Source organism: Oncorhynchus masou, chromosome 12 (genome assembly GCF_036934945.1).
Source record: "Oncorhynchus masou masou isolate Uvic2021 chromosome 12, UVic_Omas_1.1, whole genome shotgun sequence".
In the NCBI taxonomy this organism is placed as follows: domain Eukaryota; kingdom Metazoa; phylum Chordata; class Actinopteri; order Salmoniformes; family Salmonidae; genus Oncorhynchus; species Oncorhynchus masou.
This window is the reverse complement of record NC_088223.1, coordinates 72,775,252-72,789,558: the sequence shown is the minus strand read 5'-3', so window position 1 is coordinate 72,789,558 and position 14,307 is coordinate 72,775,252. Positions and strand designations below refer to the sequence as shown.

The 14,307-nt window shown below is 40.8% G+C and overlaps 1 protein-coding gene across 6 annotated transcripts in view; it reads left to right on the top strand.

Annotated features, from left to right (window-relative positions):
- The window catches only part of LOC135550801 (neural cell adhesion molecule 1-like), a 328,171-nt gene that overhangs the window by 292,647 nt on the left and 21,217 nt on the right, over positions 1-14,307 (top strand). For 4 of the 6 annotated variants that reach the window (XM_064981920.1, XM_064981918.1, XM_064981919.1 and 1 more), the window contains 2 exons: positions 7,969-8,093; positions 8,505-8,685. In XM_064981920.1, the coding sequence (XP_064837992.1) occupies positions 7,969-8,093; positions 8,505-8,685 (306 nt within the window). Of the gene's footprint in view, positions 1-7,968; positions 8,094-8,504; positions 8,686-12,701; positions 13,994-14,307 lie in introns of those variants that run through there. The other 2 variants (XM_064981923.1, XM_064981922.1) reach the window with 1 other exon arrangement.

Sequence of the window (14,307 nt, the reverse complement as noted above, 5' to 3'; positions counted from 1 at the left end):
TGGTATGACACATTCTTATGGTGAATGTGATGTTGTACTGTACATCATGATTTTGAAGTGCTCTTGTTCATGGGGTGTTTCATGCTGCTCAGCATAAGCCTCATCTGAAAGTCGATATGACGCTCTATGGTGTGTTGGTGCCAGTGGATGACTGATGTGTACCGAGGGGGTGCTCTGCCATCAGGATGTTCAGTCGTCTGTAACACTAACGACTTGCACTGCCCTCTCTGGGGAATCGCAGGCACCTCTCACCATGTTTTCACCATCTTGCAGTTTCGTCAGTGACACCAACCTTCATTCCTTCAACCAGTGCAGCCCTTAGTGAGTATGCCGGTGTGTCTCCCTCTACCCCCAATATCCCTCTCTATGCCTGCTTGGTCTCACACTGCTTAGTGCTACTCGCTCCGCTTTAGAGACGAGGAGCTACTGTTGTACTGTTATTAGTTATAGGGTTGGTCAGTGATACAGAGAGACAGTCACTGACTCTGCTCACTGCCTCAATCCTTAGTACAGTTCCACTGACTAACCTCAGCTAGCAAGAAACAGGTTGCCCTCTACTTAAAACAGGTTGCCCTCTACTTGATATGAATTCAGTTAACCCCAAACGCATGTATTACAAAACACTGTGCTTTTGGTATCGGCCCCCACAGTTTGGCGTGTGTTTGATTTCAAGGAACTTAGAGTGGGTTTTACAGACATTCTTCTTTAATGTCGAAGCAGTGCAGTGCAGCATGCAGCACACATCTGATTACAGGATGGATCACAGTAACATTAGCTAACACTGCTGCATGTTGTCTGATTAGTCTAAAGAAGGGCGCTCCCGTCCTGCCATTAACTAACATCTCCACCATTAGCTTTAGCACACCTAGAGCTTCTCTGCCCTTTAGATATATAGCTAGTCTCTTTATTTTGTACATTCCATTCTCTGTCTTTCTTCCTGTCTGTGCATCTGTGGCTCCTCGGCTATGCCAGGTGTTATGTCTGAACACTCTTCTAAGATGCAGGCAGCTCCTTTCCTTGACCTCTTCTGTCTTTCCCCTGGCGGCTATTGACAGTGACGTCAGGTAATATTTGGGGTGTTCCATGACAGAGTAACCATGACAGAGTGCATTTCATATACACTAGATGACCAGAGGTATGTGGACACCTGCTCGCCGAACATCTCATTCCAAAATCATGGTCATTAACATGGAGTTGGTCCCCCCCTTTGCTGCTATAACAGCCTCCACACTTCTTGGAAGGCTTTCCACTAGATGTTGGAACATTGCTGGAGGGCCACAAGAGCATTAGTGAGGTTGGCCACTGATGTTGGGCGCCGATACCTGGCTCGCAGATCTCGACAAACCATTTCTGTATGGACCTCGCTTTGTCCACGGGGGCATTGTCATGCTGAAACAGCAAAGCGCCTTCCCCAAACTGTTGCCACAAGGTTGGAAGCACAGAATCGTCTAGAATGTCATTATATGCTGCACTGTTAAGATTTCCCTTTACTTGATCTAACAGTGCTAGTCCGAACCATGAAAAACAGCCCCAGACCATTATTCCTCCTCCACCAAACTTTACAGTTAGCACTATGCGTACGAGCAGGTAGCTCCCGGCATCCGCCAAACCAAGATTCGTCTGTCGGACTGCCAGATGGTGAAGCGTGATTAATCACTCCAAAGAACACATATCCACTGCCCCAGTGTCCAATGGCGGCGAGCTTCACACCACTCCAGCCGATTGCGCATTGTGATCTTTGCTTGTGTGCCCTGCTCGGCCATGGAAACCCATTTCATGAAGCTCCTGATGAACAGTTCTTGTGCTGACGTTGCTTCCAGAGGATGTTTTGAACTCCGTAGTGAGTGTTGCAACCTAGGACAGACGATTTTTACACACTACACGCTTCAGCACTCGGCGGTCCCGTTCTCTGAGCTTGTGTGGCCTACCACTTTGCGGCTGAGCCGTTGTTGCTCCTAGATGTTTTCACTTCACAAGAACAGAACTTACAGTTGACCCAACTCGAGCAGGGGAGAAATTTGACGAACTGACCTGCTGGAAAGGTGGTATCATATGACGGTTCCACGTTGAAAGTCACTGAGCTCTTCAGTAAGGCCATTCTACTGCCAATGTTTGTCTATGGAGATTGCATGGCTAGGTGCTTGATTTTATACACCTGTCAGCAACGGGTGTGACTGAAATAGCTGAATACACTCAATTGAAGAGGTGTCCACATACTTTTGTATATATAGTGTTATTGTGTCTAAGGGAGCCTGGTTTGACAGACAGCAAAACAAAAAATATTATTCTGACAGACTGGGGATTTCTGAAAGATAACTGATCTTTGATTTAAAAAATGAGAGAATAACAGGGCAAAAAAAGCATATAATGATGCATTTAGCTGTTCTAAGAGTGGTCTAATGCAGGCGTTAGATTACGAGCGTTTTCAAGTACAATGATAATAATGATGTTTTTGGGAAACAACTCAGTGATTTAACGATGCTCCTACGAAGGTTCTTACGATGAGTTTGGCCTTAAGATGCTTTTGGGAAACTGGGCCCAGGACTTTAATTTTCCCAGTGTCTTTAACAGATTTATGAATAACAGTAGGGATGTTAATCTGTCCTAACATAAATCCTGTGACTCATGAAAAGAGAAGGAAGAAAGGGGGGGGGGGGTGGATAAAATAAAAATTATTTGGTGGCAAAGAATGAGAGGCATGGATGAGCAACTTCCTATTATAAGATAAAGCTATGCTCTTTTATATCATGTTACTGAGACTCATGGTTGTTGATGACAGTTACTGATAAGATCATTTTTTTATTGATTCGAAAACGTGGTTTGTTTGCAGGATAGTGTGTTTTAATGAGGATTTTGAAGTTCCCACATTGGGAACCTAGCCATATGTTTCATGCTCTTGGGAGAGGTAAAGGCTACATACATGTTCGGGAAAGGTAAATCAGGTTTCCCTAAGGTATTGTTAGGATAAACATAGCTGATTTGATTGGCTGTAAATTAGGAAGCTGCTATGTGTCAACATTGGGTGTGTGTGTGTGTGTGTGTGTGTGTGTGTGTGTGTGTGTGTGTGTGTGTGTGTGTGTGTGTGTGTGTGTGTGTGTGTGTGTGTGTGTGTGTGTGTGTGTGTGTGTGTGTGTGTGTGTGTGCTATGTATTTGTTGAATCGCTGGTATCTATCTACTGTGAAAAATATAAGGAAGCCTGAGGAACTATTTTGTAGGTCATGTACCAGGCTGACCAATATACATCATATAACAGCTGTATAATAACACTGGTCTATTAGTTACTAATTAGATTTTGACTCACCTGTAGAATGATAAGTTGTTGAGCTTATAGGCTCTATGTAACTAATATTAACAAATCAGTCATTATTCAATACTGATTGCCTTCACGTGTGATTAGTATTCTCGTTAGCTCAATGTGAAAAATGGCATGAGGGATTTTTCCTCAAGGCTTCAGGTGTGTTAACAAGTGTGCGTTCTTTATATGCATTTGATACCAGGTAATTGGAGTAAGTATGTTGCATGTCTAATGATGTTTATAATTCATTAAACGAGGTCCAGAGTCCACTCAGTGTTGCTGTGATTCATGTTTATTTCCTCTATGAACATATATACATTATTTCTTAAAGTATGGGACTTTATACTGTGGTATGGGTTTATTCTGCATTCTCATACACTGAGGCCATACATTTTGACAATATGCCCTCAGAGATACAGTATGTACCCTGAAGTCCTACAATGTGTGAGGACTTCAGCTATCTCATTTAGCTATCTCATCTGTTGCTGATCACCCCCCCCCCCATTTAGCTATCTCCTCTGTAGCTGATCAACCCCCCCCCACCCCCATTTAGCTATCCCCAACCCCCCATTTAGCTATCTCCTCTGTTGCTGATCAACCCCCCCACCTCCTCTGTTGCTGATCAACCCCCCCCCCCCCCCATTTAGCTATCTCCTCTGTTGCTGATCACCCCCCCCCCATTTAGCTATCTCCTCTGTAGCTGATCAACCCCCCCCCCACCCCCATTTAGCTATCTCCTCTGTTGCTGATCAACCCCCCCCCCTCATTTCGCTATCTGCTTTGTTGCTGATCAACTCCCCCCCCACCCGCAAATGTGGTCATATTGTTGTTGTCATTTACCATATTTAGTTGCACATATGACACTTGACAATGTGCTTTGTCAGTCAGTATTGTCAATACTGCAGAGTTTCCTCTGGTTTCCTTTTTTTTACACAACTTGGTTGGAGCCAAAATGTACAATGTACACAGAAAACAAGGTTCTATGAAGACCCTTTAAGGTCAAGAATTTTCCTAAGTATATGCTACAGTCTCATATAAAGCCATTATTTTGTTTGTGTAGAAATAGAGTATGAAAAATGTATATTCACATGAATTCCAGTCCAGAGGAAATACTGTTTCAAAGAAAGATGCATGAGGCAAATTTGGACGGACAGCATTTGATGGAATTGGCATCTAGTTCACACAAAACATTACAGTGACATATCTTAGCCTGCATATATGAGCCTGCTTATTCCTGGTCATGACATATCTATTCAATACACTGACAACCCGAAACTGGATGTCTTAAAATGCTTCATGTATCGAGTTGCTGTACATGTCTTCTATGTCTATTTGATGTGTAAAGAAGTTCTATTGTGAACTTATGTATTTCTTTTTGTCATTTGTGTTTCTGTTTTGTATAATTTTGTCTTTAACTTTCTTATTGTTTTGTACCTTACCCATGTTTACATAATTTAAAAATGTTTTGTATTTTCCATGTGACCCCCCCTCCACTTTCCTTTCAACCAATCATGTGCCTGCGTATCATATGACTTTGTCATGTGGCTCTTGCATGGTGCTGATGATGTCGTCTTCGTTGGTGAACAGAAGGTAATTTTTTTTGTTCTGTTTGGTCAATTCGTATTATATCAACAAGCAGCAGATGTTAAGCTAAAATAATCTACTTTGATAGAACAATAGAGAGCAACTATTGAATAGATTTTGACCTTAGGTCAACCTGCATTCTATCCAATCATATTACTACAATTGTATGTAGTTTTGTGTATGCTTACTTTGTATCCCACTAAAAGAGAGGATATAATTCACATTTTTATGAGAGGTGTATATTTCCCTCTTTGCCTTCTTAAAAGCTATACATCACATAATATATTAAATATGCTGCTATATAGCTATCAGTGAGCATTACATAATGAAGTTGAAGATAAGCAAATGGTTGACATCTAACCCTGATGTATTTTCTAGAGTTTTATTTTTTTGTGCCTCCAATGGCTATCATATGCAAACAGAACATATTTTTAAAGCACTTTTTTAAAACCATCACCTATAGCAACTGCATCGCACTCTCATTGAATTGTATATTACCTGGATTGACCTACTCATCCATGGAGTTAATTCCTTTTCAAACTCTGTCTCCCAGAATGCTTTTCTGGACAGACTAACAGTGGTATTCACCCCACATTACTGCATGCATGCAAGTTCACTCCTCTTTCCTCCAACTTCCTTGTTTCATTTTCTACTATCTCACCAGACAGGAAGTTCTGGCCTGTCTGCATGTACAGTATGTCCTGTCTGTCTGTCTGTCTGTGTTTGTCTTCCAGAGTGCCTCTGTGTTATTCACATGTATTGATACAGACTGAAAACTTACAGTCCCATTTACAATTCATGAGTTCTTTAACCCATCTGGTGTGACAATAATCTTTCCATTGCATTTGGGCACAACAAACCTATCAATAAGCTCATTTGTTCACACATGCGGGGATGTCTTTAAAGGAGCTGAAAAAGTGAATAAGAATTTAGGTGATTCAGTGAAGGTAGCTCAAGTTTTATTTACTCCAGAACATAATTGCCTTTAACCATGTCAGTTCATGTCAGTTAGAGTAAAGGATCTGACAAATAAAACCTTTTTGTCTAATGTAACGTTCAGAAATTGATATGACGTTTGTATGCACTACTGTGCAGACACACTTAAAGTAATGCTATCTGTACAGTATTTATTTAGGGAGACCAATAAAAAAGTTGAGTTATTGTTGCATCAGATGAAAATGGGCATGATCATGCGACAATCACAAATTGATACTTCAAATCTCCTCGAATCACTACATATTGAATAAAATATGGTGTTTGCATGAAAGAGCATGTTTTTGTTAATATCTCTAATTCATGTATAACCTTAATGGCTCTTCTTTCTTCTTAGCATTTGGAAAAACCTCACCTAACTTGGAATGATGCTCATGACTGGATAAACTATGAATATAACTCTCTGTACATGCCACTTTTTCTTATCACTAACCCTGTTTATTTCAATTCCGGCATCATATCATGCTTACTCCAAGACTATTTATTCTAATGCATTTTCAAGAGAATGTAATCAGAAAATCTGAGATCAAGAACAAGTGCCTTCACGCATGCCGAATTGACTAATTATGTAATCCCTGCAATTAATGTTTCAAGAGTCATTAATTAAGATACAACTCAATTTAAATAAAAATGAAAGAAAGTACTCAGCTTTTCAGGGCCAGGGTAGAGGATAAAAATGAAAAATACAATCCAATCATCATAGGATTCAGTCAGGTTGAAGTCAGGGAGCTTTAGGCCAAGATCCACTTGATCGGGTGGGCAAAAGTGGAGCAGGTTTCAACTGTCTGATTTCTTAATTTTTCTTACCTTATTTTGGCTGAAGTCAAAGGAGGTGGTCCAAACAGACTTCCATGCTGAAGTATAATTGAAAGTCCAACATTAATATTCCCTCCTGCACTTCCATAGGTTTCTTTCACAATGCCTGGAACCATTTCTGTTGTCAACTGCTCTTTCACTGCCCTCTGTGGGAATGATCCACTCTCAGAGTTCATTGATGGTTAAATATCATCAGGGTGATCATGGGCAACAATGCTCCCTCAAGATTGGCACTGAGCTTCAAAACTTGTACCAGTTGTGACCTAAGGTCAGGGTGTCTGACTGCAAAATGTCAGAAAAGAATACACACAAATGGGACAGTAAATAATATCCTTTGATCTCAGCAAAAAAACAAGCAATTCGGTGTACATTGCAGATGTGCTGCAGCAGCCAATTGAAACCTGATACCACCTTTTGGGCGGTTAGTGATAGTGGGGAGTAGAATACTGGAGCTGTATGTAACATTCTGTGAGTTATTTTAATAGCATATTCACACCGCTAACTGTGTGTAACCAATGTGCCCATGATGAATGAGTTATGGTGATTGAAGTCTCCTCCCTAAACTCTCTTTGACTGAGGTGACATGGCTGTAAATTTGAACGCTAACATCATTAGACACGAACACAGGCACTCTCAAAAGGTGCACACACACACATACTGTACACATGCTGGAACACATCAACCCTCCCTTCCCAGCAGATCATGATTATGTTATTAAATGTAATAGAGTAACATGTCTCATCAAGATGAGGAGGATAATTAGCCTGTGTCCCTGTCATTAGTCTGGAGGAGAGGCCTGATAACGAGCTGCACCTGAAGGAGAATTACATATTCCCATCAGCTCACCCCATTACCCTCACCCCACTACCCACGGCCCTCACCCCATTACCTACTGCCCTCACTGTCCCTTTGTCATAAAACCGCCCTTGAGTCTATGTGGGACAAAAGTTAATTGTATTGTCTTGTAACATCCTCTGCCACTGCCACTATAAAGACAATCCATTTGTCCTCTGGATGTACGACATTTAAAGCAGTAAATACACAAAAACCAGAGTAAAGGGATTGACAATAAGTGCGTATCACACAGTGGTTTGGGCTCCTGAAGCGATGGGGCAGAGTGGGATCGTGTGTTGGTTCTCCGACAATGGGCTTTGATGAGGGACAGATGCATTCAGCCATGCCACCTGCATTAAGGGCCTAGGGCAGGAGACTGAGCTGAGCATGTAGGTCGATGCCATGGTGACTGACTAACCGCTGTGTCCCGCTATGTCCTTTTTAGGGGAGCCCAGTCCCCCTAAGCTGGAGGGCAAGCTGCAGACCATGGGCAACGCCCTCAAGGTCAACTGGATCAAGCAGGACGATGGGGGCTCGCCCATCAAACATTACCTGATCAGATACAGGGCTGTGAGTATGACAGGACAAGGAGGTAACGCTGTGTATACCGCTTTGCTTCCTGGTTTTCCCCAAAAATATGATTTTCAGAGTATTTATTACGTATCTCCCCTGTTTGATTGTACTGTGATGATTTCAGTTTAGCAAAACGTCACATAGACTTATGGATATACATATGAAAAACTGAGGAATGGATCATATGATTTGAATAGATTGACAACAGATCACTATTGTGTTTATGCCTAGATTAATAAATGGTTAGGGATTCATGTAGGAAGATTCATGGATGGCCAAATAAGTGTGAATGCATAGAAAGATTTGACAGTGATATAAAGTGATGGGCAGTTTGCTTGAGTGTCATAGCCACGGATGTCTGAGTCCTGTCTGAGTGTTTCACCCCCCCTTTTCTGCGACCCTCCCTAGAAGCACGTTTCAGACTGGAAGCCGGAGATCCGTCTGCCCCATGGCAGTGAGTACGTGGTGCTGAGCAGTCTGGACTGGAACACGGAGTATGAAGTCTACGTGGTGGCCGAGAACCAGCAGGGCAAGTCCCAGCCCGGCACCATCTCCTTTAGGACTGCAGCAGAGCCTACCGCCATCCCAGGTACTGCCCCCCCCACCCTGCACCTCAACGACACACACACTGCCAACAGAAACACTGCCACCGTGACCAGATGTATTTATGTTTATTCCTCCAGTCCTTCGCCCAAATGGACTTCTAGTAAGGACTTGAGACAACCGTAGTGCTGACACAGATGTAGACATCATTCCTCTGTCCTGATATGTTGGGTTAACCTGTTGGGGTAATTGATTGGTTTGAACCTTTCTGCTGGATGATATTTTCATTCGTTCTTGATTTGAAGGTGGAGTTGTAATCGGCACACCCTCATCAAGTTGTTCACCCCAAAAGAAGGTGGGAAAAAGACAAAAGTTAGGCAGATAAAGAACAGAGTAGCAGAGTCCTCTTCTAACTTCTGTCAGGGCTACCGCAGCGATCATATTTATTATAGCTGGAAACACTTTTCCCACCATTGCACAAAGCTTTGGGGTGATAAGATAAGAATTGAACAAAGACTGTGGCAGTTACATGCTGACTACACCGGGCACGCAAGTGCGTCTGTACGCATGTTGATTTTGTCCATCCACACCAAATGCGATCAGGTTAATATATCAAAACAAATTCTGAACCAACTGGTATTGCTAGCTAATTTGTCCTGGGATATAATTAAACATTGGGTTGTTATTTTACCTGAAATGCACAAGATCCTTTTTTTCCTGGATCTCAATTTTGAGTCACACAAAATCAAGTGTTCCCTAATGTGACAATTAATCCACAGATAAAAGGGGAAACCTAGTTAGTTTCTAGTAATCTCTCCTCCTTCAGAATATTTTTGCCCACTGTGAGTCTTTGTTGCTGTAGGGTAGTGCTGTTCAATATGGGTCCTGGAAGGCCAAAACACTTCTGTTTTTCATCCTCTCCATCTAATAAGGGACTGTTTTAGACCTAGGAGCACCAGAGTGGAATTAAGTACCAAGTAGAAACAAAAAATGGTGTTTCAGCCTCCAGGACCGGAAATTGAACAGCCCTGCTGTAGAGTGAGATTAGTCCTTTGGTCTCTGCAGGCCTATAACATCTTGGCTGACACTGCTGCCCAGGTTCAGTGAGCAATAATGTCAGGACAAATTGTATCTGTCAGGCCTAGAACATTCTCTTCAAGTCCATAGTGATGCCCCTGCCTCGGTGGTCACGGTCAGCTGATGCTCTGTTGACAGTGTTGTGGCCTGAGAGGTTTGCATTTTAACTTGGGTTGCCTCCCCACTGACCAAACCTGAGCTTGGAACCTGTCTCTTTCCATTTATCTCTTTCTCTTCATCTATATGTTTTTGTCTCTCTTACTTTTCCACCTCCCTTCTGTCTTTTTCTCTTTCTTATGCCTCTATTGGTAGCTCCCTCTATCTCTTTTTCCCCATCTTCCATGCTTCCTCTCTCTTCAATTTATCTCATGCACATTCTCTCTCTCTGGCTTTTTTGATGTTTCACTGAAAGAGGATCAAAAGTCAGTGTCTCTCCATCTTGCTCTCCTCTATCTCTCTTTCTTTTTCTCCTTTTTTCTCTTTCTGTCTGTCTTTCTATTTCAACGCCAGGTTTAATGCGTCTCAGTTCAGGCTCACTGCTGTATTTACTGACCTGAATATGTGCCTTGGCTCTGTGGGGATGCAGCCTCCGTGGGGATGCAGCCTCCAGTCTTGCATGGTGACGCTTCAATAGGATTAATGTGTTAATGCTTTACTTGAGACCTAACAGGCATCTATCTGCCAGTGCATGGCACAGGGACCGGCTTTTTCACGCACTTTGTGGGAACCATCCATATACTGTAGCAGTGGGAGGTTTGGATCACTCATTATTCCGCCAGAGCAGGTTCACGGACACCGTCCAAGTTCCCTTTTTATGTACTTCTTTATTACATTTTTTCATTTGAGTTATTTTGCCACTACATGTGTTGCATTGCTAATGCCAGTGCCAGTTGTTTTTATGCGAAGCGTGTGGGTGTTTGAGGAAAAAAAGGGGGGGTATATTTTTAAGCTAAACATCTGCACTGACGTAAGGTCCACAGCTGTTATTGGTAAATGTGGCCGAAAACAGCTGCCGTGTCATAAATCCAGACTTGCTCTGTGTTATATATTGGCTATGCAACTTATGAGCTAAATAAATATAAGTGAGTGCATATGATATGAAGTTTACTATTTTTGTTTACTTTATCCTCTTCATACAGTTCCAGTCAAAAGTTTGAACACACCTACTCATTCAAGGGTTTTTCTTTATTTGTTGTCTTTTCTACATTGTAGAATGATAGTGAAGACATCAAAACTATGAAATAACACATATGAAATCATGTAGTAACCAACAAAATGTTAAGCAAATCAGAATTAATTTTGTATTTGAGATTTTAGTGACGCTTTGCCGTGATGACAGCTTTGCACACTCTCTAGAAAATTGTAAAAATAAAGAAAAATCCTTGAACCTTTGTAGGTGTATCCAAACTTTTGACTGGTACTGTCTGTGTGTATATATGTATATATATGTATATGTATGTATGTATGTATGTATGTATGTATGTATGTATGTATGTATGTATGTATGTATGTATGTATATATATATATATATATATATATATATATATATATATATATATGTGTGTATATGTGTGTATATGTGTGTGTGTATATATATATATTAAATATATGTATATATATATATGTATGTGTGTATGTATGTATGTATGTATGTATATGTGTGTATATGTGTATGTATATATATATATATATATGTGTGTATATATATATATATATATATATTCCTAAAAAGTAAACTTCAATCGATGTTCCTCAGTGCAGGTCAAGTTAAAAACAAGGTAAGGTTGAATAAAGAAAATACTGACCACTTGTTTTCACGTCTCCTGGAAGGATTGATATTTTGAGCGTGCTCAATACTGAGCGTGCAAGGGTCACTGGAGTCCTAAATTGACCAATCCAAATCTCCCTGGCTAAGGTTGACATGGAGTAAAGCTATTAAAAAGCAATTCACTTTTGCAGTTTTAGTAACATGAGATCAACCATTAATCCATTTCACCTGCCATTTGATATCGCCTTGACATTGTAACCAGTTTTTATTTTTGAATGTGTGTTTTGCTTGGGCAACTCTTCCGCATGGAGAATTCGATTTAATTACTCTCTGCTTGATGTGTTCTCACATCCAGGGGCTTGCCCATTATTTAAATTATACAAACAGTATGATCTGTACTGTAATTGTTGTGAGAACACACCTGTTAATTAACCAAGGAGAATGTCCTATATGTGTTATTATAAACCGGGTAGTTTGGGTCCTGGATGCTGATTGGCTGAAAACTGTGGTATATCTGACAATCTACCACGGGTATGACACAAAATTACTTGTTTACTGTTCTAATTATCTTGGTAACCAGTTTATAATTGCAATAAGGCACTTTGGGAGTGTGTCGTATAAGCAATAAGGCCAGAAGGGGGTCGAGTATATGGCCTATATTATACCACAGCTAAGTGCTGTATCCAGGCAATCCGCGTTCAGAACAGCCCTTTGCCGTGGTATATTGGCCATGTACCCGACCTCCTCGGGCCATATTGCTGAAATATATGTGTCTCTGACGATATTTCCCATCACGCAGCACCTTTAACTATTCTCTGACCTTTCACCTTTGCTTGCTGTGATACACGTCATTTGTTGTGCTACTAACATGCTATTGATTTTATTTTTTACTTTGATCCTCTAACTTGCTTGGATTTCCTTTTTTATTCCCTTGTTTAGTCTCAATGAACTTTTCGAACTTGCGTTTCTGTATTTCTGACCTATTTTCTATCTCTCTTTTTTCTCTCTCCCTTTTCCTATTTCTCTCCCACCTCCCCTTCTCTCCTTGTGCTGTCTTCATGCGTGGTCTTGGGCACCACTGGACCTTTACGTTTGTCATACACTAAATTGTTGTTGTTTTGTTGGTGTAAACTTTTATTTTCCACTTTTTTACTGTGAATATCTGTGAACAATCTTTGTGTTTTGTGTGGTTCTTTCTGTGTTTTTGTGGTCTCAGCTACCCTTGGTTGCTTGTGTGTGAAATACACTCTGGCATCTCTCATCATCTCCATGCTGACTGTGTTCTTGCTCTCATAAACTGGGTTTCGCTTAAGGAGAGAGGATAGCTTCGCCTTCAAATCTCGGCCAGACCCCTTTGTTTTTATTCCTTTTGACCCTTGTGCAGACACACACACACACACACACACACACACACACACACACACACACACACACACACACACACACACACACACACAAAAGACGAATAATCAAGATATCAGTTTTATGTTAAAGGGTAAAAATGGGGTGCTTGGTATCATTCTGAATGTTTTAGATTTTTTTTGTCAAACATTTTTATTTTACATAAAGTAAAAATTATGGATTTGAATAAGGCAGCATTGAATAAGTTCTGTTATACCACACAATGGCCATGAGTCATATTGGGACGTTGTAGAAAAAAACAGTGCTTACCTTGTGTATTTGGATAAAAGCTTCAATTGTCATTGTTCCCACTTGACATAACAGGGAAGGCAGATTTTGCATTGGTTAAGATAAGTCATGAAGATCATGACATCTCATGTTTCTTACGTCTTCTCATTTCTTTTCATAGTCAAGGCTTGTTTTGAACGGGATGATTCAATGAAGAACAAGCTACTGCCTTGTCCGTTTGAAGGTCATTCAAATGATGTTTTGTGACAAAGTGTACATAATATTTTCAAAAGATCTTCAAGAACAAAATATAGGCTGTTCTTTTTGTTGTTTCTTTTGTTCTCTTTTTACCTGAAAACAGAAAATGCTCAAAATTAATGCTACAGCTGTTTACAACTAACAATCTGTCAGTCATTTTCAATAATGTGAAATGATTTTATTCTATGACACATTTTTGTAGGTACATACCAGTGTGTTTCCATGCTGTAATCATTGTAGGTTTTAAGAAGAAATTATAAAATAGTGTGTTATGACTTTTTTTGAAAAAATAACAGCTAGAGCTCGAGACTTGCATACTGAAATGCAAGAGTGTGACACAGTGCTGACTTCTGTTGACTGTTCATCCTCAGAAATGCTAAGTTTGTTTTAGCCCATATCTTGTGCTCGTCTGATACTTGAACAAAGTGTCATATATCATGGGGTTGTAAACCAAGGTTAGGACTGTCCCTAAAGCCTGACTGCACTGAAAACACCCTGCCATGGGAAAGAGAGATCAATGTCCTTTGTTCAAAACTCAGATGAGCATTTTTTAATTGACTCTGAAGGTAATAAAGTGATGCGCCTGGAGTTTGGCTCCTGGGTTCGCATGTGCCAATCCCATTGTTTGGTTCTTCTTTCATACAAGCAAGTGCTACTCCTTAAAGACGCCCGCCAAGTTTTCATAGGCGACAGCAGGTTGAGTTGAAACTTGTCGCTTTTATGATATCAAGTAGGGAGAGTAATCTGTCTAGAGACAAGGAGCACACGATGTGGATCGTTTTGAACCTGTGTGGGTACCCATATTTTCACTTTTTGAATCCATACAATACCTTAACCGTACTGTACTACTATGCAAAGTCATACCCAGAGGACAAAACAGGTTGCAATGGTGTCAGGCCGACATCTTTAGTGCCCTACATAGTCAGGTTGCATAA